The sequence below is a fragment of the Anthonomus grandis genome, chromosome 1 (genome assembly GCF_022605725.1).
Source record: "Anthonomus grandis grandis chromosome 1, icAntGran1.3, whole genome shotgun sequence".
Taxonomy (NCBI): domain Eukaryota; kingdom Metazoa; phylum Arthropoda; class Insecta; order Coleoptera; family Curculionidae; genus Anthonomus; species Anthonomus grandis.
Genome location: NC_065546.1, coordinates 8,642,944 through 8,665,062, shown reverse-complemented (window position 1 = coordinate 8,665,062; position 22,119 = coordinate 8,642,944). Strand labels below are relative to the sequence as shown.

The 22,119-nt window shown below is 29.6% G+C and overlaps 2 protein-coding genes across 7 annotated transcripts in view; one reads left to right on the top strand and one right to left on the bottom strand.

Annotated features, from left to right (window-relative positions):
* Positions 1-348: 348 nt before the first annotated feature.
* Positions 349-22,119, top strand: part of LOC126750358 (uncharacterized) — a 188,090-nt gene continuing 166,319 nt past the window's right edge. For all 6 annotated transcript variants that reach the window (XM_050459979.1, XM_050459996.1, XM_050459942.1 and 3 more), the window contains exon 1: positions 349-583. The gene's annotated coding sequence lies outside the window, so the exon portion shown is untranslated. The remainder of the gene's footprint in view (positions 584-22,119) is intronic.
* On the bottom strand, positions 17,146-18,662 carry LOC126750391 (uncharacterized). Its single transcript, XM_050460012.1, has 2 exons — positions 18,125-18,662; positions 17,146-18,065 (listed from the first exon to the last, which is right to left on the bottom strand). The coding sequence occupies exons 1-2, from the start codon at positions 18,299-18,301 to the stop codon at positions 17,835-17,837; spliced, it is 408 nt and encodes a 135-aa protein (XP_050315969.1). The 5' UTR covers positions 18,302-18,662; the 3' UTR covers positions 17,146-17,834.

Sequence of the window (22,119 nt, the reverse complement as noted above, 5' to 3'; positions counted from 1 at the left end):
ATGATTTTCAAATATTAAAAATTGAACAGTGTAAATTACTCTATAAAATCATAAACCTTCTACCAAAAACTAGCAGCAATTTAATGTTTTGAAACGAAATATACTAGGACAGTCTTAGAAACTGTGACGATACCTTTATATCTTGAAAATGTAAGAATAGAGCTTTAAGCTAAGTTTAAGTAAGACACATTTTATTGGATAATTTTAACAGTTTATAAATAAATTAAAAACATCATATAATTCTTTTACTAAAATATCGATTAAGTCAACCACCTCCCTACCACGCAAGTGAGAGAGTACCATTCGCTGGTTTTCGCCGTTTTCGCGACCATAGTAGTACCTTCGGTCGACTATCTTCTGTACGTACCAGAGGTACTGTTACTCGTATGTGAATTATACGCTCGTATACTGAGCGTTTAACGTTGGCGCGGCCGATCGGCGGTGACGTTTTGCGTTTAAAGGACTGTGACCTAAAATCGACTGCGGTTGTTTTATTTTTGTGGATTTTTGGTGACTTTTGTGGCATGTAGGGGTACCTAGAGGATTTCTGGATAATTCATTTTGGATATTGATTTATAAAAAGGTTAGTTTTTGTAGAGTATATATACGGTTGGGAGAAAAATGTAAACCTGGGTCAGACAAGCCTTGTGGGTCAATTTATTCAGATTTTTGGATAAATTCTAATTTTTTAGTATGTATTAAAACTCTCGAAATTAACAATTAAATGACAAATTTTGGAAAACTCTTTTCTTTATAGGCTAGAATTTGCTCTTAAGAATACCTGGTACATATAACAACTATAATATTAGCGAAATTCGATAATGCTATAAAACATGACTATTAATTAAATGGGTTTTTAAAAGACCCACCTTCATAAAGGGAAAAAAGTTTACATTTTATCTCTTTTATCCATAAATATGAATTTTATATCTTTCTTCTCTTTTTCTCTTTTAGGCAGTTTTATGAGCAAATACGCGTAATACACTCCTTTTGAAATTAAGTGTTCTTTGTTATATAATAACTCATTTGCAATATTGAGAAACAATTTGTAAGATAAACCAGTATAAAAGACTATAGTAAAGTAATCTATATAATTGCTCTAAAAGATAAGGTAAATATAAATTTTAAAAAATGGTATTTTGAGGACATATAAAGAGTTATTTAAATATTCTATGTATTTATGTTTAACTTATTGAAATGTTGGAAATTTTTTGTTAAAAAAGATAAAAGAGCTAATATAACGCTATTACAATTATAATTTAATTTTAAATGTGTCAAGAAAATTAGTCCTAAAAATAAAATCATCTATTGTTTAGAGTATATTTCTAAAACCTATTCTTTGGCCAAAAATACTCAAATTTATTTTCTCAGGACGTAAATAGATAAAATACGTACATATATGGAAAATTCTAGAAACATTTGATTATTATCTGCTTTAATAATATGATTTTATTAAACTAGACGGTTTTTTTAATTTATGTTAAAAAAATAAACTGCCTGGTTTTTGGTTATTTCTTTTTTTTGGCATGCGGGTTCAATGGTATAAACTGACTTAATAGATCAGATAGATCAAGAATGAAATGGAACTGCCTGGAGAAAAAAAAACTATTTGCTTTAAATGATTTCAAGTAATTGACTAAAAAAAAATTCTTTTACTTAAGCCTGGTATGTTTTTAAATTTCTCTCACTTAGTTGAATTCTACTTGAATAAATAAAAATAATTTCAGCTGCCTAGAAGTTCCAATGATAAAGATACAACATATCAGTTTAATCTTAGGATGATTATCAATTTGATCATATTGACGTTCTTCTATAACCACTTGATTGATACCTTAACTATCGGGGGTTATTCTGGAAATGATATAAGTTAATAGACATTAGGAATGTTTATATTAATAACACATGCTATTTGATATCACGCTCTAAGTTATCATAACTCTGGCGTTCTTTAACTTGCGGCTCCACTTATGTAGGTGAAGAGTGGCTATGACTTTGCGTCAAGCAGGGTGAGTTGTTATTGCTAAATTAGCAATATATTTGTAAATAGAACCATCTCCATTACCTTCCCGGGAAGAAGTTAGAATACTAAATTTCGTCCTATTCCATTCCAGATTTCTTAAGTTATAACGAAATAAACAAACAGATTTTCACATTTATATATGAGATACGTGTTATAAATGATAAGGTTGTAACGTCATTATGACTCTCATTGGTTATAACGTCCAAGAAATACCAAAAAGCCTTTTCTTACAGCAGTCATTTTGACTAAAAATATTACCTAAATATGGATCGATCCATTTAAAATGAAATTACGTGAGCAAAATTAAAATGTCTACAGTTCAAATGTAAATTTATATTGTTGCATAATGTATAAATATTGTTATTTATGTTTTTTTTTAACTATAAAAAGGTCAGCGCTGTGAAGTAATATGTAATGAGCATTCATTATTCGCAACCGTTATAAATGAATAAATTTAATGCAATTGATGTACATATAAATTTATTATTATTTAAGTTAATGACATTTTTTCTTTTTTGCGTGTTTATGATATATTTAATAAACATTATATAAATTCTGTAAACTGGAATAGGTATCGATGCCTATATAAAATAACATAAAATGGCAAAAGTGCACCACCTTATTCAGAGAGAGATGCCTTGACATTTCAAAGAATTAGAAAAGTTGCGACTCCTGAGGAATGCGAGCCAATCGTGGCTAAAAACGAAGAAACTAATTACTGTATTTAATAGTGTTTGTATTTGGTACGAGACACGAACACCGTTAGGAGGTGATTATTACCAAGTCACTCCGAATGGTGATGAGCAGATGATATTCTGATATCCTAATTAAATTTTATACGGTAATTAATTATTTTTTAAAGGTATTGATAACAACTAAATTATAACTAAACTATAGAAAGTCACATAAAGGAGATGAAATTCTGATAACATATGATCTAGTAATAACCATGAAAAGCTTGCGAATAGGGAGATAAGTCCAATTGAGCAAATCCTTATATAAGAGAGTTCAGTTATTTCAGAAATCATGATTTTATGTACTTGGTAACGAACATTCAAATCAAATCAAAAAATGCTTTATTGTCAGCAAATTTACATTTTATCGACAAAGCTAAAGGAAAAAAAATATAAATATAAACAAATAAACATAAAAAAAATACTCAGACAAAATACACACACAGTAAATAGGTACATTAAGGTACAGGAAAACAAAAATACTGTACAAATTATCAAATTGTACAGTTTGGTCGAAATACAAAATAAAATAATTTTTATATACAAATATACACACAATTATATGTATAAAATTGTCAAAAACCTTAGTCTCAAAAAAAACATACAAAAAAATAAAACATACAATAAAAAGCAGGCAAACATTTTGCAAATAATAGGTAGCTAATAACGCCAGTGTGTGTGCTTTAAAAGGAAATATTAAAAAAGTCTTCTACTGTATATAGGGCTTTTTGCAGTAGTAAAGATTTTAGGGCATTGCGAAAACAACTAAAAGTAGTCATCGATTTTATTACGGAAGGCAGATGGTTGTGCATTTTTATTGCTGCATAAAGTATAGAGTTCTTTACTAATTCCGACCGTAGAATTGACAGATGAAGATGATGATCAACGTTCCTTAGTGAATAGCTGTGGGATGGTCTTTCTGGAAAATGCGGTACATGTTTGCGGATAAAGCAGATAGATTCAAATATAAATAACGAGGAAAGAGTAAGGATCTTATATTTTATAAAATTTACTTGGCAGTGAGCTCTACTATCAAGTCTTAATAAGTAGCGAAGCGCTCTCTTTTGAAGTTTAAATATACGCTCAAATTGGGTCTTGCAGCATGTACCCCAGAATGGAAGGGCGTTACGAAGATGTGACTCAAAAAGAGCATAATAAACTGTTTTGGCCGTGAAAAAGCCTAATTCTCTTGAGATTGATCTTATGGCAAAACATGCCGAGCTTAGTTTTTTAGATAACGTATCTATGTGCAAATCCCATTTCAAAGAGCCGTCCACAACAAGACCCAAGAACTTGACAGACTCAACAACTTCCAAATTGGTATTGTTTAGAATAAATGGAGGAATGGTCGTTTTATATGATAAGACTTTAGTTTTTGAGAGATTTAGGCATAAAACATTGAGATCGCACCACGATTTAATGAAGACCAAGTCGTTGGAAATTGTTGTATGTAGTGCCATTGCATTCGGATTGCTCCAAGTGAAGCTAGTATCATCAACAAAAAGACAGATTTTTCCGCTTATGTTCAGGCTGGCCAGCTCATTTATAAACAGCAGAAAGAGCATAGGACCCAAAACGGAACCTTGAGGTACCCCACATTCAATTGATTTACAAGAAGATCTTGACGTATCGACCTTTACAAGTTGACTTCTGTTGCACAAATATGACTTAAACCATTGAAGGGATATATTCGATAATTCAAACGAAAAAATATGGATTTCTAGATTACAATTAACAAGTAAGTGGTGGTATTTCCTTCTTGAAATTAGTTTATTTGCTGTTTAAGGACTATATACTATATATATCTTTGATCATAGATAAATATTCTGTTATTCAGCAAATCCTTAAAAGTTAATACTTTGGTTAAAAAAATGTAATACTCTACCCACCAAACAAATGAACATTATCAATTTTGTAATGTTTATTAATAAAGTAATAAGTTATAAACAATGATTAAAATCAATAAATAGAATTAAAAGAAAAAAGAAAAGAAATTGGCTGTGTTTTGGCCATGATATTTTACTGAAAGAAACATTTCTTGCTAGACTAAAATATTTTGGCTTTAAAATATGGCTTCAACTGTGCAGACACTTTAGAAATATTGAGATTTACAATTTGATATGAACTTCAACAGCTGCTCCAAGTTTGTCTATCCTTTTCTAGTTAATAATAGTAATAATATTTATGTGTTAACTTTATGTTTTCCTTGTTTTCTTCCAGGAAGTAATACTCAATTCCTTTTTTTTCTGAAATAGCCTAGAAAATATTTAATAAAAATTTAAATGCTTGGAAATAATTATTTTTCTATAATATATAGTAATATACAGTGTGAGTCTGTAACTTGGAATTAATTCAGTAGTTCATATTGTTTGTTTCTCAAAAAAACCTTTAGACCTGTCGATTAGTATTTTTAGTTGCGCTCTTTTTTATTGAATACAAAGTTATAAAGTGTAAGATAAGACGATTCAAACCAGCGATTTTTTTAAGAAGTAACCATAATTTTATATTGTGTATTTTTAAAGAGCCTATCGAATTAATATAACTGCAAGTTTATATATATTTAATTTCAAGTTTATGTGGTTAACCGATTTAAAGATACTTAAAATAATTTGTTTTTAATTAATACAAATTATAAAATGTGTTTTACTAAAAGATGTCTTAACAAATGTTTAAAATTAAGTTCATTTACCATTTAATATTATCCTAAACGTACCTGAAAATCGTTCTGAGCATTTTTAACGATTTATGTAGAAATTAATATACAGTGTGTCAAAAAATTGAAATACATATTATAATGTCATAGATGTTTTTTTTCAAAAATAGCGTTTATTATGCTTATTTCTAAAGAGCATATCGAAGATATAAAAATTATTATTTAAAAATTCCAAATCACTTCGTTTTCACTGAATAATACTGTGAAATATATTATTGTGAATAGGTTTTAGAACAACATATGGTTTTTTTGTGAATATTTTTTTTTGCTAAGCATTTTAATAACTTTGGAAAAAAGTTGGTATTCCATATTGGTTAAAACAGTAAAAGTACTAAATTTTGTCTAAAGCCTTGTCTTTAGTGTAAAGTCTTTTATCAATATTTTTGATTAAATATTCAGATTTAAGTACTTTTTTTTTAAAATTTAAACGTACTGCCCTATTTAATTGAAAAGCACAAGATTGAAATCTTAATGATGATTGGATCCGGAGATAGAACAAGAATCCAAAAGGCGATTATGGGTGACTTGTTCAGAAGCATGTATCCTGATTTACCACCGATATCGCAAGGTAGTGTATGGAAAATTGAAAATCAGTTTCGGGGAAAATGGCCTCGTTAGAAGAACACCTATTTCTCTTAAATCTGCGCTTAATGAAAATCCAAAATTGTTGTGTTATTAACCGTTCAAGAAAATTCTATTAACATTTCCACTAGACAAGTAGCGCCCGAATGGGAAGTGAGTCAGTCAGTTTTCAGTAGTAAGGGTTCTGAACGCAAAGAAATTTCATCCCTTTAAACTAGCAATTCTCCAGGAACTCCATGAAGAGGATGCAGATAGAAGAGTCGAATTTTACGAATAATTTATGGAACTACTACAGAATAATACTGTTTAAACATTAAAAAATTTTTTTCTGACGAGTCAACGTTTATTTATGATGAACGGAGAAGTAAACCACCTAATAAAAGAAATAAAAGGCCCAATTTTCTTTGAAGAAAATCTAAATGAAGCAAAATTACAAGAAGAACTAATTCGAAATTCTGTTCGAAACTATCTGGATATTATATTTCCAGGCAGATATTATATTCCAGGAAGAGAATTGGTAGAAGAGGATCTTTTGAATGGTCTCCAAAATTTCCCGATCTCGCTCCTTTAGATTCTTTTTCTATAAGGATATTTGAAATGCAAAGTCTATATGTCGAAACCCGCAAACATTGAGGAGTTGAAAACTAGAATACGGCATAAATGTAGATCAATTTCTCCAGAAGTTATAAGGAACGTTCAAAACGAATTTCAAGTATGTTTAGGGTATTGCCGAATAGTAATTGGGCTGCAATTTGAACACTTATAAAAGGAAAAAATGAGGAAATTTTTGTTTTTCTAAAAAACAGCGTGTTTTACTTAAATCATAAAAAACCTGAAATTTAGTATGCTCTTTAGAAATAAGCAAAAAAACCCATTTTTCAAAAAAACCATCGATGAAGTCATATGTTATTTTTGGGACACACTGTATATTAATTTTTATTATAATAGTAAATTGACTACATTTTAAACATTTGTAAAAGAACTTTTTAAGTAAAACAGATTTTATAATTTATATTAAATTAAAAAAATATTTTAATTATCTTGAAAACGGTTATTCGTTGCTATTTAAAAAAATCATTGATGACGTTATATCTTATATCTTATATCTTATTTATTCACACTGCATAACTTTATTTTCAACAAAAAAAAGCGTCACTAAAAATACTAATCGATGTATCTAAGGATTTTGTTTGAGAAAAAAAAAGTATATGGACTACGGAATGTATTTAAAGCTACAGGCTCACACTGTATGATATAAATAATATCACTTTTTTTCTAGTTAAAAAATGAATAAGAAACATCTAGAAATAAAACAAAAATTGTCTTTATTTCTGTGAGACAAAAAAAGACAAAATATAAATTCTGAATTTCTATTATAAATTTATTTAAAATTCTAAATTAATATTTGGTATTTATAAAATTGTGGATTAATACATTTTCTTTGACTGCACGAAAATGAAGATCTTGCTTCTGAAGATTCTAAAAATGGTTTTACGTTTTGATCAAAGTAACAGAGAGAGGGAAAATTAATAACCTTTTTAAAAAAATACTTAGGAAATATTAAATTTTTGAAAGAATTATTGTTCTTCTTTGAAAATAAAATGAAATACCCAGACTTTCCTTAATTATAATCTAGTGCTAGCAACTAGTCATCCGAAGTCTATTAGTTTAATTTTAAACACCGACTAAGTGTTTGCTATATATCAGTGTAATCTCAATGCTATACCATCCGCATCGACTCTTCGATCAATCGATTGACCTCGACAAATGAAAATCGAAAGTAATTGTTACACATTGCACCTTAACTTGGGCGATAAAATTTTCGTGGTGCTTATGTCCATTTTTTGCAATCCCTAAAATGGCGATATCTATACCGCACCTTGACGGTTAAATTGCCTGACCAGGTACACTTTCACTGAATTAAATGCTCGTTTTTTTGTGCCTCGGATTGTTATAATTTATATAGGATACCTACCCACCTAGACCATTGATTATCTGAACGATATCTTTACTTGGCAGAATTTCATATAAATCATTGTTATTAGTGGACAGGAAAATCTTTTCTCCTAGTGAGTATCTCAAGACCATTTATGTTTAATAACTATTTTTGTATCAAGAATTTTCCCACCGTCTCATCCAGTTGACAAGTGATTTCTCATTAGTTTCAACAATTTAAACACAAAACATCTTCTAATGATACCTCATAAGAAAAACAATAACATGTTTGTCAATTTAATGCTTTCTGATTCACTAACTTTCTTCGTGATTATGGATGTCGTCGTTTACCAAAAATTATACGCGCGGCACGATAATTGTCGACAAATCACCGTTAACTAAACAAAAAAAAAAGATTTTAACAAATAGCGGAACCAACCGGGCCCATGAACTTTAAAATGGGGTTTAAGAGAAATTCTTTTGTTTATTTAGAGGTGAACTGTCGATATGTCGATATAGTTATTTTTATATTTTAAATACTTATATTTTAAATAGTTATCACCACTATTGTCAAAAAATACAATTTCTACTGCTTCGCTCTTGTTGAGCCAGAAGCTAGAAGTCTAAGAAAAACATTATCAATCCCATAAAAAGAATTTTACACAAAATTAATTGAAATACCTGGAAGACATAAAAATGAGGCTCTGGAATTAAATGAAAAATCACATCATCGTCATATCAGCGGGTACAAGTATTACAACCTGAAGATCATACTGGAATAGTTGTATTTTGCCAGTGGTTTATAGAGAAGTTCGGCAGAAATGAAGAATAACGAAATTAGTTTTGTGTAGAGATGAGGGCACATAAAACGTTGAAAGAGCTGTATATCATGATGGAGCAGTAAAAAAAATTAACAATAAAATGTAATACATTATATAGATAAATTGTGCTTCCATTGCAATTCCAAAGAACAATCGGTGGTTTTAATTGTGTTTCATAACAAGGTCGGCACGTGTTGGTGGTTCAAGCAAACCAACACGTGCCGATCGGGTTTTTATGATGACTTGAACAAACAGGATATCTCGGTTACTTTTCCTGGGAGACAGGTCCGTCCCGGTAGTTCCAATGGACAAACACCGCCTCCCGGTGGTCTAGAAATACCCCGTTAAGGAGTCGGCCCACGACCTAACTATGGAAGCAAGTCTAATAATTGAATAAAATACAAAATTTACAATTAAAAAAAAATACAATAAAGAGAAGAAAAAAGAAAAACAATAAGTTAATAATAGACCCTAAAATTTAATTAATATATGCGCTCTCAAGAGCCTGTACATCATTTGGTTATTTATTGAATTACCTTGCGCTAGTTCAGTTCTAAATGTCACCGATAATATCATGCGAGCTCTTGACAAAAAGATTTTAGCCATTATGATAGCTCTTGATTTCTCGAAAGCATTTGATGTCATCGATCATCATTTGCTTGTAGAGAAACTGAAATATTATAGCTGTAATGATGTTGTTTTGTCCATTTTTAAAACTTACTTGTGGCGTAGAACCCAAAAAATGAGGGTGAATAATCAATATTCTACTTCGAAAAATATTATTTCTGGTGTCCCACAAGGGTCGATTCTATTATTATTTCTTATATATACTTCAGATTTACCCGGTCTTGTTGAAGATTCTGAAAGACATCAGTATGCTGATGATACTCAATACATACATTATTTTGACTCTGCTAATTTTGATAACGTGGTTGATACTATTAACGCTGATTTGAACGTAATAAATCAATTTTCAAAAGAACATAACCTTGTCATTAATCCTAATAAAACAAAAATGGTTTTGTTTTCAAATCGAGGATCACATAAAAATATAATGGAAACTGTTCACATTCAATTGCATAACGAAACTATTTTGTTATTTGATACAGTGAAGGTTCTGTAACTTAAAATAGACAATTCTTTAAAGTTTAAGGAACATGCTAATACTCTTCTGCAGAGGTGTTATTTATACATGCGTATGCTTTATGCCAATAAACACATTTTAAATTTTAAAACTAGGAAAATGCTCGTAGTCGCTCTTGTTTTTTTCTATTTTAAATTACTGCCTTATAGTTTATTATCCTTGCTTAGACCAAATAAATCGTTACCGTCTGCAACGCGTACATAATACTTGCTGTAGATTTATTTTTAGCCTCGGAAAGTTTCATCATGTTGTATCAGACTCTATATTTTAGTTGAGGTGGTTAACGCTACCTTATCTATTCAACTTCTTCACTTCTACTTTTCTTTATCGATTATATGTTAGTCAAAGTCCTAAATATCTTTTTGAAAAGTTAATACCAAGAAACCAGGTTCACGCTCGAAATATTAGATACAATATCTTGACCATGCCTCATCATTCCACGGCTCTGTGCGAGGGATCTTTTACTTATAATGCCGTTAAGTTCTTTAATACCCAATATTTAATACTTCGTTAAATGTGTATAGAAAATATATCAGACTGTTTTTAAATTAATCCAAAGTATAGTATTATTATTATTATTATTATTATTATTATTATTATTATTATTATTATTATTATTATTATTATTATTATTATTATTATTATTATTTTTAATATTATTATAACTTAGTCCTCTATATAAAACATGATTATGCGTTTGACTGGTACTACATCTATTAACCAAAATAAAATTGTTAATTTAGCACAGATATATTTATGTAAAATGCCTCTTTTTCATTCGAATATAAATAAGTTAACATTAAAAAGAATTATTTGCTGGACGGAGAACAAACTTAAAACATCTAACATAGTCTTGATAGGTGTGTAGCCGTTACACTTTAGGATCGTTCTCATTGCTCTATTTTGAATTTTCTTGAGTTGCTGAATTTTATACTGTGATAAGTTAAAGTAGTGTCGAACAAAACTGCATACAGGAAGTGCACGGGCACTGTATAGTGAAAGCTTGGTATGCATTGATAGCTTTGACCTATTCTGTTAATAAACCCGACTTTTTTAGAAAACTTTCTCATAATTTAATCAGCGTGTGCATGAAAATTTCAATTAGAGTCCAAAATTGTACTCAAGTACTTAATATTCTCGTCATACATCAATTTTTCTCCATTTATTGTGATACCTATATTATTTATATCTACTGAACTCATTTTAGATTTTTTGGTAAATTTTGCAAAATTTAGTTTTTTTGTATTTAGGCTAAGTTTATTGCTGCAGAGCCCCCAAAATAAGCTATTAATCATAAAAAAATGTAATTAAATAAACTATTTTCAATCTATTTTTCTATTTTAAGTCATGGACACCAGGGTTTATTTTCGAAGATTAAAAAAAGAAGTTAAGAGTTTGTAAAGAGTCGTGGATTCGAGAAAGATTGTATGTTAATCGAACAAATGAGGGCAATTTTCAACAATTATCTATAAAATGATTCCCCCTTATCTTAATAAAGATTTTTTTGGAAATTTTCAATAACGTGAAGTAACTCTCTTACTATGCAACTTTAATATAGGTGGTTTTTGGTACATTAACTTCTTTTGATGAGTTCTACGAGGTCTTAAAATAAACGGTTTAACTTTAAAAATATATATTGGAAGTATACAGTTAAACTCCATAACTTTTTTACACTTTGTATAATGTAATGTTTTATTATAAATTTCTATTCTGCAAGTGTTTTTCCTTAAAAAAGCTATACCTTAAAAATGTGGCTAGGATTTACTGTTCTCGAGATATTTGGACTTAAAACTTGCAATGCGCTCAAGAAAAAATTGATATTTTTCTACTTTAAGTTGAAAAAAAAATTAAGTAGGTTGTGTCTAACAAAAAAATGAAAACAAACAAAGTCACTGTCACTGTCACGATTTATGTTTTTTTAGTTACTGTGGCGCGTTATAGCTCACACGATTAGTTACTTTATTATACCTTTTATTGCGTTATTTTTGTTAGTTATTAATTGTTACTTTTTGCCTTAGTGTTAGTGCCAGTAGTCTCTATTTATCACTTTAAGTTAAGATGCCTAGACATCAATATTTTTCTAATTCGGAAATGCGAGATATGGCTTGTGTTTATGCCCAAGCAAATTACAGCGGTCTAAGAGCTTGTCGACGTTATGCGCAATTGCATCCAAATAGGAGGCAGCCAGATTTTAAACTCTTTAAAAACGTTTACCAGAAACTTGGGGAAACGGGTTGATTTAGGCTAAAGAGAGATGTTCGGCGTCCAAATAGACATAATGTGGACCAAGAAGAAGTTTTAGTCTAGGTTGCTGAAGATCCAAAAATAAGCGTAAGGCGTATGACGGCAAGAACTGGAATTAGTAAGTCCTCAGCTTTAACAATTTTTCATAGTGAGCGTCTTTATCCATACCATTTTACGCCAGTACAAAATCTTTTGAAGACAGATCTTTCAGCGACATTAGATTTCGCCCGCTATATCCAGGAACAACAAAATCAAGATCCTCTATTTATTAATAAAATTATGTTTACGGATGAAGCGACTTTTACCCGACGGGGAATTTTTCATTTTAGAAACAAACATTCATGGGATATTGCAAATCCAAACCTCATTACTGAAAGACACATTCAACACGAATTTAAAGGTACTATTTGGTGTGGTGTTATAGACAATTTTTTTAGGACCTTACGAGTTACCTCCAAATCTAAACGGAGAATTATATTTAAACTTTTTAGAAACAAAACTCATTGTTTATTCAGAAGAGTTGCCTTTAAATCTGCGCCAAGATATGATTTTTATGCAAGATGGCGCTCTTGCGCATTTTGCTAGACCCATGAAAGAATATCTTAATGCTAATTTCAACTGGAAAGTCAAAGACCTTGGCCAGTACGAAGTCCTGATATTAATCCATTGGATTTTTGCGTATGGGGATACATGAAATCAATTGTTTACGAAAATCAAATAAACACAAGGGAACAATTATTAGAACAAATTCAAGCCGCTGCTGAGTCATTTCGAAATGAGCAATTATTCTTTAAGATTCGGCGGTCTTTTAATAAAAGAATTTTGAAATGTCTTGAGACAAATAGGGGCCATGTGGAACATTTGCTGGCAAATATTGATAATTTTTATTTTAAAATAATTATTTAGGTTTTATATTTTTATTTATCAATCATTTAAAGTTTAATATAGCAATTTAAATAGTTTAAAATATGGTTTTCATGGATGTCTTTAAAATCTTTAAATGTAAATATCTAGAAAAAGAGTAATCCTAGAGACATTTTTAAGGTATACCTTTTGTAAGCAAAAATGCTTGCAAAATGCATATTTAAAATAAAAAATAAAATTATACAGGGCGTAAAAAAGCTATGGAGTTTAAAAAACCACTAAAATGTGGCTGAGGGCGCCCTTTATGAAATATTTAAAAAGCTAACAAAATTAGATTTGGCATATAAAAAAACCTCTAAATGTCAAATTTAGTTACAAACAAAAAACAACTGCTAAAGTTATAGACAAAATTCAAAAAAAATTACTTAATGTTTATCACCCTGTATCTTGGTTGCATTTCATTTTCGGACTAGGAAAATTTAACCTAACCTCATTATTTTTATTAGAGGAATCTGCTGTTAAAATATTTACTATTATTAATGGGACACCCTGTATAAAGGATTAAAAGTAAACAACTGATAGAGTAGAAAACATAATAACAATTTGCTTTGTTATTCTAAACCAAACTATTAATTACCAACTTTTTTCTATCGATTAGTGAAATATTTTAATTAAAACCGAATAAATTATCAGCAACGCAATACCGATTGATCATTTTCACTTAAACCGCATGATTTCTATTTGTCCTGCGTTACAAGTCATTCGATCTGATTGATACCTCTTTAACACGTTTCTATTTGTCACTTTCTTCAAAGAACAAATAGCGACCTGATAAGGTTTATGAGTAAATAAGTGCGATTAGATATTTATAGTAGTTAATTATGGTAAAATAATTTCTATTGGGGATATTATTTTTACAAATTGTATGGTGAATATATGAAGCGGTAAGAAAAATAACTCTTTGACAATCAAATTTTTATTGCTAATGGCGTTAAATACCTGGACTAAAACTTGTCTGAAATAATATTTAAAATATTCTAAATATGTAAAACATTATTTTCAATCTCTGGAGACATATTAATGAAAATCAAATCCGTGGAATAAAATTATTTTTTGTTTTTCGAAATTGCTAAGGCAGTAATTAACTAAATTCATAACTTAATGTTTCCGTTTTTTATTATAATTTGTTTTCTTTAGCCATCAAAAACTTAATCCTCCAAGAGTTCTTTTATTAAGAATAACTAAGAAATCTACAATCACTTGTAAGGTCACCAATAACTTGATAAATGAAAATATCTATTATAAATTTATTTAAATGGCAAATTAGCATAAACGTATGGAATATAACCGTTCATTTTGACTAATGACGAATTCAATATAGGAATGAAAAATAAATGAAGAATCGAGTTTTTAAATAATGCAGTAGCTTTCGCTCAAGGGTCTACGTTTCTTTAACTCGTTCTGTTGCATCATGCATATTTTTAGCGATAATTAGTTTACAGCAGACAGACGAAATTTTGTTTTTTTTTAAATATTTTTCTTTGAGATTGGCATCTCGTTTCTGAGAATGATTTACAGATATTACTTTTAAAATTGTTGTTCTGGCTTTGTATAGAATATAGAAGAATCGAGAAAATAATAATACTTCATTAGTGGGAAAATCCATCTTCGTTTGCAGTCTGCAAAAATCAAGGTAAGATAGAAATTGATGAATTGAAATATCTTGGTTTATAATTTATCATTTGGCAACAAAAGATGATATATTTTCTAAAGGAAATCAAGATTATTAAAAAGATTTGTAAATTGGATAAAAAGAGTAGAGCTATATCAATATTTCGACACGATCCAACTTACGATAAATAAAAATCTAGTGGAAGGTGAAAAAGATGTAATATGTGTTTTATATTTTAATTAAATTTTATTCCTAAAATCAAAAAAAAAGTATTTTCTTCTTTTAAGTCTTCAACGTTCATAACTTGAAAGCTACTTTTATTGAAACTGTTACTTTTTTAATATTGATTAAATTCCAAAGAATTACCTTCATTTTACAAGATTTTTAAATTATTATATATTTTTAGCATTTAAATTGACCTAATTTCATAGCATAGTACAATGTAATCTACAGTGCTTTCATTTTAAGCAAAGGTTATTGGGTTAAATTATTATTAAAAATATTGGTAAGTGTAGGTATAAATTCTAATAGTAGGTGGTACCGCCTTAGTAGATGAAAACGTTTTATTACCCAAGCGACCGTTTTTGGTAATTTTCTAAAAAGCTACTATAGTTAATTAAAAACTTTTTTATTTAGTTTATTCGCATTCCTGTCTGTATTACACAAATAAAACTGTTTTTGCGAGGTTATTTACACTGGAATTAATTGGTATGGTAATTATTTGTGCTATTAAGTATCATGGTTGTAAAGAGTTTCAATTTTTTAATCTGTGCATGTGTTGCTTTTAATGATGGTATTTTGTAATAAAAGTTTGATTATTGTGTATAATTATATAATATAATTATTTATTTATTTTGTGCAATTGCTAAAAAAAGTCCTTTAATAATCTTAGAGGCATCTAGTTCATTTATAATATTTTGCTTTATTAGAGATCATTTGACTATTCTTAGAGATATTGTTAATCTACATATATCTGTTTGATTTCAATAGCATATTATGGTATTGATGGTACACTAGTAACAAGGATATGAAACTATTCATACACAGAATGATCATGCAATCAACACGGTTTATAATAATCTTGATGATTGCTTTAGTTTCTGCTGGAATTGTAGATCAGACAAATTGTTAAACTCAATAGTGATTTTGGATGATGATAATTAAAGTACAGAGCCGGCTCTACACTACGTAACTTTGTATGAGCTTTATTTTTAGAAAAGGATTCAAATTTCAATTGCCGCCAGTCACTCTGCGCACCCTTTGTGCACCTGCGCCCTCCAACACACAGGTTCTGCTATAGTAAAACCAAGTTCCGTATTAAAAACGCATCAAGATGAGACGTATCGTACAACTTGGAACCATACGTGTCATAATGTCCACTTCACAAAAGTTACAACACATTTACGGTTTTACGAACAGCTTATATAAAGTTACAATCTTCGTTTCATGTGGAAGATAAGGAAAAATCTAATTTCTAATATTAAGAGGACCGATATAAATTTATCAAATTCATCATCACCAACTCAAGAACAATCAAAGAATGGCAACCAGATGACTTCAAAATTTCAGACCTTTTTTTTCAATATGAAACAGTTCATCTTAATGCAAAGTTGGAACATCCAGGTTTGCAAACAAATTATATCAGCAAAAGACAGAAAATTTTCTTCTATTCATTACAAGAGCGAACAAAATGATTCGTTTATTTCGTTCGCATTCATCTCGCCAGTTTTCAAAACTAGGAGGAGCTCAAAATAAGATTAAAAAATCTTTTATTATTAATCAGAAAAGTCTCAATTTGATACAAAAATAGGAAGAATATTGGAAATCAATTTTACAGAAACTTGTTTGCTTTAATAAGAGTATTAGGAGCTCAAATGTTTGCTTTAAGTGGAACAAATAGATACTTTTTACATGCCACTGTACTGGCATTTTTCTCGAATTGGAAATTAATTTTTATCTTGCTTTCTTAAGTTCAAATGAAAATGAAGACCTTAAAAAAATTAAGAGTAAAGGACTTCATGTCCATTATTTAAGAAAAAGATTGAAAATTAAATATTTAACGTTTTTGGTTTTGCGATAAAGAATAAGAATATTACCTTTGCTAAAGCTGCAAAATATTTTTTATCATTCTTGAGTAGATTTCTTTAGCCAGATATTAGTCATGAAGAACAGATAACACTTGCAATCATATTTGTGATATTACATTCGAAATAATATTTATGTTTTACCTATCTATTATTGATTTATACCTTAGAAACGGAATATGTTATGGTAGAAATAATACCTGTTATCACACCTAGGGCATTATAAGCGGGTATTATGATAATGCCCGGAAATTGTATTGCTTATCCAATTTTATTTCTCTCATAATAAAGAATAAACATCCATTTTATACAAAAAATAATGTTTCTTTAAATACTAAAAATTAAACTTTATTTCCAAAATAAAAATTAAATTTTGAAATGTCCCGGAAAATATAGCTGATCCCACTATAGAATGGTCGGTGTTTTTTGTGATGGGAGAGGTGGCAGCACTAACGCTATTTTGTATAATTTGTAAATTGTCCATTAAAGAATTTTCAATAGTCGATACGGTATTAACCTCGGAATTAACTGAATTGGCAATCATTTTGGCTACTTTATTTTTGGATGAAATACTTTCTTCTATATATCCTTCAGCTACTGAAGAACTTTTCCATTTCCCATGTTGTTTTAGCATTTCAAACGAAGCACCTGCCTCAACAAGTAAAGTTGACGATGTGCGACGCAAACAGTGGCCAGTATAAGCTTCTGCATTATCCAGTTTTAAAAATTTTGCGATCAATGTTGGGACGCTTCCTATAGTATTTTTTCCAACAGGTTGTACTGTACAGCAACTCTTTCTATAGGTAAGAAAGAATCTTTGCTCCTTTATTCCAGCTGGTCTTAATGCTGCGTACTTTTTTATTAAATTTAAAGCGCCTAAATCTTCTTCAATGATAGTAAAACTTTTTGAAGTTGAAGTTTTAGTTTCTGGTACCTTTATAACCAAGACCGTTCCTCTATCTTCAATATCATCAATGGTCATTTTGACCAACTCATCTCGTCTTAAACCTCCAAGAACACCCTATATGACTTTGTGTACCAAGTAGATATCATCAGGAGCCTTCTTAATAAATTTTATTATTTGTTCTCCTTCCAAAACTTTAGACTTCTTCGGGACATATCCTTTCGACTTAACTTTTAAAAAAGATATGAGACGATGGTATTGCGAGATGTCTATATTTTTATAGACCATTAACGTAGACCTTAGAGTCGAATACTTGGTCCAGAGAGAGTTCGGACTGTATTTTTCCGACTAAAAATATTAAAATTTGTTAAACATATGTACCTATTAAAATAAAATCAATAACTTACCAGTTCCTGAAAATATGCCATTCGAACGGTTTCGGTTATTTGAACAATTGCGTTAGCATCTTTCCAAATACTAAATATGCCATACTCCCGATCATACTGTTGCCTTGATTTAACTGGCAAAAGATTTTCGGTCGCTTTTATGGCCTTTTCTCTTATATTTTGTGGAATTTCTTCCATTTTAAGCAAATATTTAAACAAAAAATGCCAACTGACTAACTGACAGAAACATCAAAGTCAAACTTAAATAATCACTGCAAGTTACTTGATACATTTCTGTAGGTAGGTATGTACGTATACCTACCTGTACAGGTAGACCCTATTTTTTAATTAATATTAAAATTATTTTTGTTCATAAAAATCAATTTTTAGGTAAAACCTAGAGCATTGTATGCACCACGGGTATTGTTAGACTCTAATGCCCATCAGGCGGAAACCTAAACCCTACTATTGCCACCTTCCGGGCATTATCGTCCTTACAATGCCCTTGATACATAAATAGCTATAAAGGCAAAAATAAACGTATGCAACGCAAAATATTAGATGTCAACCCGAGAGCTTTTTTTGTGCCATGTAGTTCGCATTTAATCTTGCATTCACGATGCGTCTGATTGCTGTTTGGAGCTAAATCATTTTTTATGGATATACAAGCTCCATATAATTTTTTTTCTGCATCGTTGGTCAATTGTCACGCCACGTACGACGTATGACTTTGAATTCTCTTAGCTCTATACAGTGGAAAAGGCGTATAGATAGTTTAATTGAAGCGGCTGACGATATACTAATCTAAAAGGTTTAACTGGTAATGAATAGAAAGTGAAGTACTCATGACAAAAATTATTAGCAGTAAACTTCTTCTGTCGAAAGATCTAAACTTAAAGTGAGTCAGTACCCACTTGCAGTTTAACTGCTCAATAGCAGCTTTCTGTCAGTAACACTTTTTTAGAAAAATGCGATCTGATATCGGTTTTGAACAAATCATAATTGATGCCAAAACTGTTGCTTAATATCTCGTTAATTTTCAGTCGTAAAACATAAATTGATAGATTTTATGCCTAATTTAAATGTTGAGATGCAAATTTTACTAATAATATCAATTTCGATTGCTAGTGCCGACCATTGGTTTTTCTTTTTAGAGAGAATAAACGGATACGGATCTGTATTTTCAGTAGCAGTATTCTGTGATAGAGGTAATCAAATGCTTTTGGGAAATCATAAGAAACATATCTTAAATTATTTATACAATTTTCCATATAATCTTATACAATCTTAATAAATTATTAGCATAATGTGATTATGCTAATCATTTGATCAGAAATTATATTTCTCATTGCTCTAATTGCTTTTAAGAATGTAAATCTGAAAAATTGTTAGCTCATTTGTGTATTAAGTGAGGACCATTAGTAGTACCTACTGTATTTTTTTAGTTTTTGCATTATTAGAGATCAATTAAACATTTTTAAGTCATAAGAAAACGTTTTCTCAATCCACAGAATCACACAGACAGATTACAGAAAACTACTGCTGAAGATAACGCAGATTTACGCGAATGAAACAGGAGTTTTGAAGTGAAAGACAGTTCAAATTCTTAAAAGGTTAATTCTTTGATTTATGTGATCAAGTGCGTCTGATAAATCTCTAATATCTAAGAACAATGATAGACAAGTAGGTTTATTACAAACTTACAGTGATGCTAAAAGTTTAATTAAGGTTTACTCAAAAGTTCGTATAATTACTAAAATTTCATATAATGCGTAATCTTTAATAAGGCGTTCCATTGCATTAAGAAGGACTGAAAAGCCTCAAATCCGTCAATAGCTTACAGTAGAGAGAATTCTCAAGAATAGTTGAATAGAAGTCCATATTTTGTAGGAGAATGCGTATATAAAGACAACAAATAGGGGAAGTCTTCATCTCCAAGAAAAATGCATGTGGGACACTTAGGTAAATGTATTATGCATTTCGGCTGTGTAAACAGCCATCATCAGATACAGAACACCAAAAAAAATATTTTTTTTTGGTGAACGTATATGTTTTTTGTAATGTTCTGTATCTGATGATGGCTGTTTACACAGCCGAAATGCATAATACATTTACCTAAGTGTCCCACATGCATTTTTCTTGGAGATAAAGACTTCCCCTATTTGTTATCTTTAATTCTCAAGAAGTTTCATTACAATTATTTTTTAAGTCATCATTTCTAATTTTAACAAATTTATCTAGGAGTGTTGGGATTTTAGGATAAAGCCGAAAGCTTGGAATTGAATGGATTTTCAGGCAGTTTTTGCGAAAGAAAAGTCATAACGGTCAGTTATATTTGAGTCTCTCATCTTAATAAATTTAACTGGAATTGTTGGTATGGAAGAAATCAGATATGACATTTGCATTTTTATGAACTATGGAGCAGGTGGAATTATTGAGATTATTGGAATCTAATACGATTTCTTGTCGACTCAGCTTAGTTCAGCATAATAATACATTATTCATAATAAAATCTTGCATTGCTGTAACTAAAAAAACCACAGTTGATTATTTCAGCTTATGTCATTCAATTAGATAAAATAAATTTAACTTCGGTTCAAAATATTCTATAATGACTGTCAGAGTGAGGATTTTAAGTCTACGATTTACGGGAAACCCAATAATTATTTCTAGGCGATCTAGTGATAGAAATTCTTACAAATCAACATAAATCTCTTAGTTTATCAGGCATTTTTATCGTTTTCTGCCTGCCTAAGCAAAAATTGAACGTCTTTAACGTCAGATTTGTCCCTATATTTTCCAGTTTATTTCCTCTGATTTAGTTAAAAATGTTCGTAATTATTAAACTTCGCTTACAAGTATTTTTAACATGATATTTGTTGCAAATGAATCAAATAAGCTTTGATATTGTAGATTTACTTAGATATATGTTGTGGATTTCATTTAATAGCCAAAAACAGATGAAATTAAATATCTTGTAGTTGATAGAATTAGGTTACAATAGTATTAAAACACCGAAATCATATTCTTTAAAGAAAATCATCGTCAGGAAATTCAGGAGCCATGCATAGCAAAAAACATTAATTTAGGCGTTTTAAATTATCGGTAGCATCTAAATTATTAAAACTTAATTTAAAAACATTAAAAACTGATTGTGCCTTAAGAAATTTTTTCTATATTCATAATATTATTCTGATTCAATTAAGATCTCAACAAATTGTTTTAATATCTACTTTACGACAGTTATTTGAAGAAAAAATCAGGTCTCAAATACATACTGAATGCCAAAACTGTTAACGTTTCAGGCCAGTGTTACCAAAAGATTAAAAATTTTCAATATCACCAATAAAGCTTGAACCCACATTCGCCTACATAAGCAAAGGTTAAAAGTATCTTTCTTGCAAGAACCGCAGGTTTGTTTCACACTGGTTTGCTGTAAATTTTTCTTATTTAGTGAACGATCCCAAAAGTCAAGGTTCTTAACGAAAGGTTCAGCGAAATATCGATATAGCATAATGCTTTGTGTGGAATTTTAAAGTGATTTTGAAATTATTATTTCAATGATGGGATGGAATATTTTTAAATGTAATTGTAATTATTTCAAAAGTGGTAAAAAATTGTTTTATGTAACATAAAAAATTTTTGTTAGTGATTTACAATATTACTTCGAATAAACTGAAACCGTTATATTAACAAAAAAGAACATTTTTAAAAAGAATGTAGCAATTTCCAATCTAACAAAAACTTTGTTGACCTGAAAAGTTGACCTGATTAAAGAACCAAATAATATAGAACTGAAAATAAAAAACTAGTAAAAAACAACATTTATGGTCTTAAATAAAACAAGAACTGAAATATATAATTTATGGACAACGGAAATGTTAAACAATAAATTTGTTATTACAAATGAAATTAATAACTTTTATAACGAAGTAGATAAAAATTAAACAAAAACCAGACTATTAGAAATATGAATGCTCCGTTTAGAAAACTCGGTGGTTCTAACCCTCGTTTCA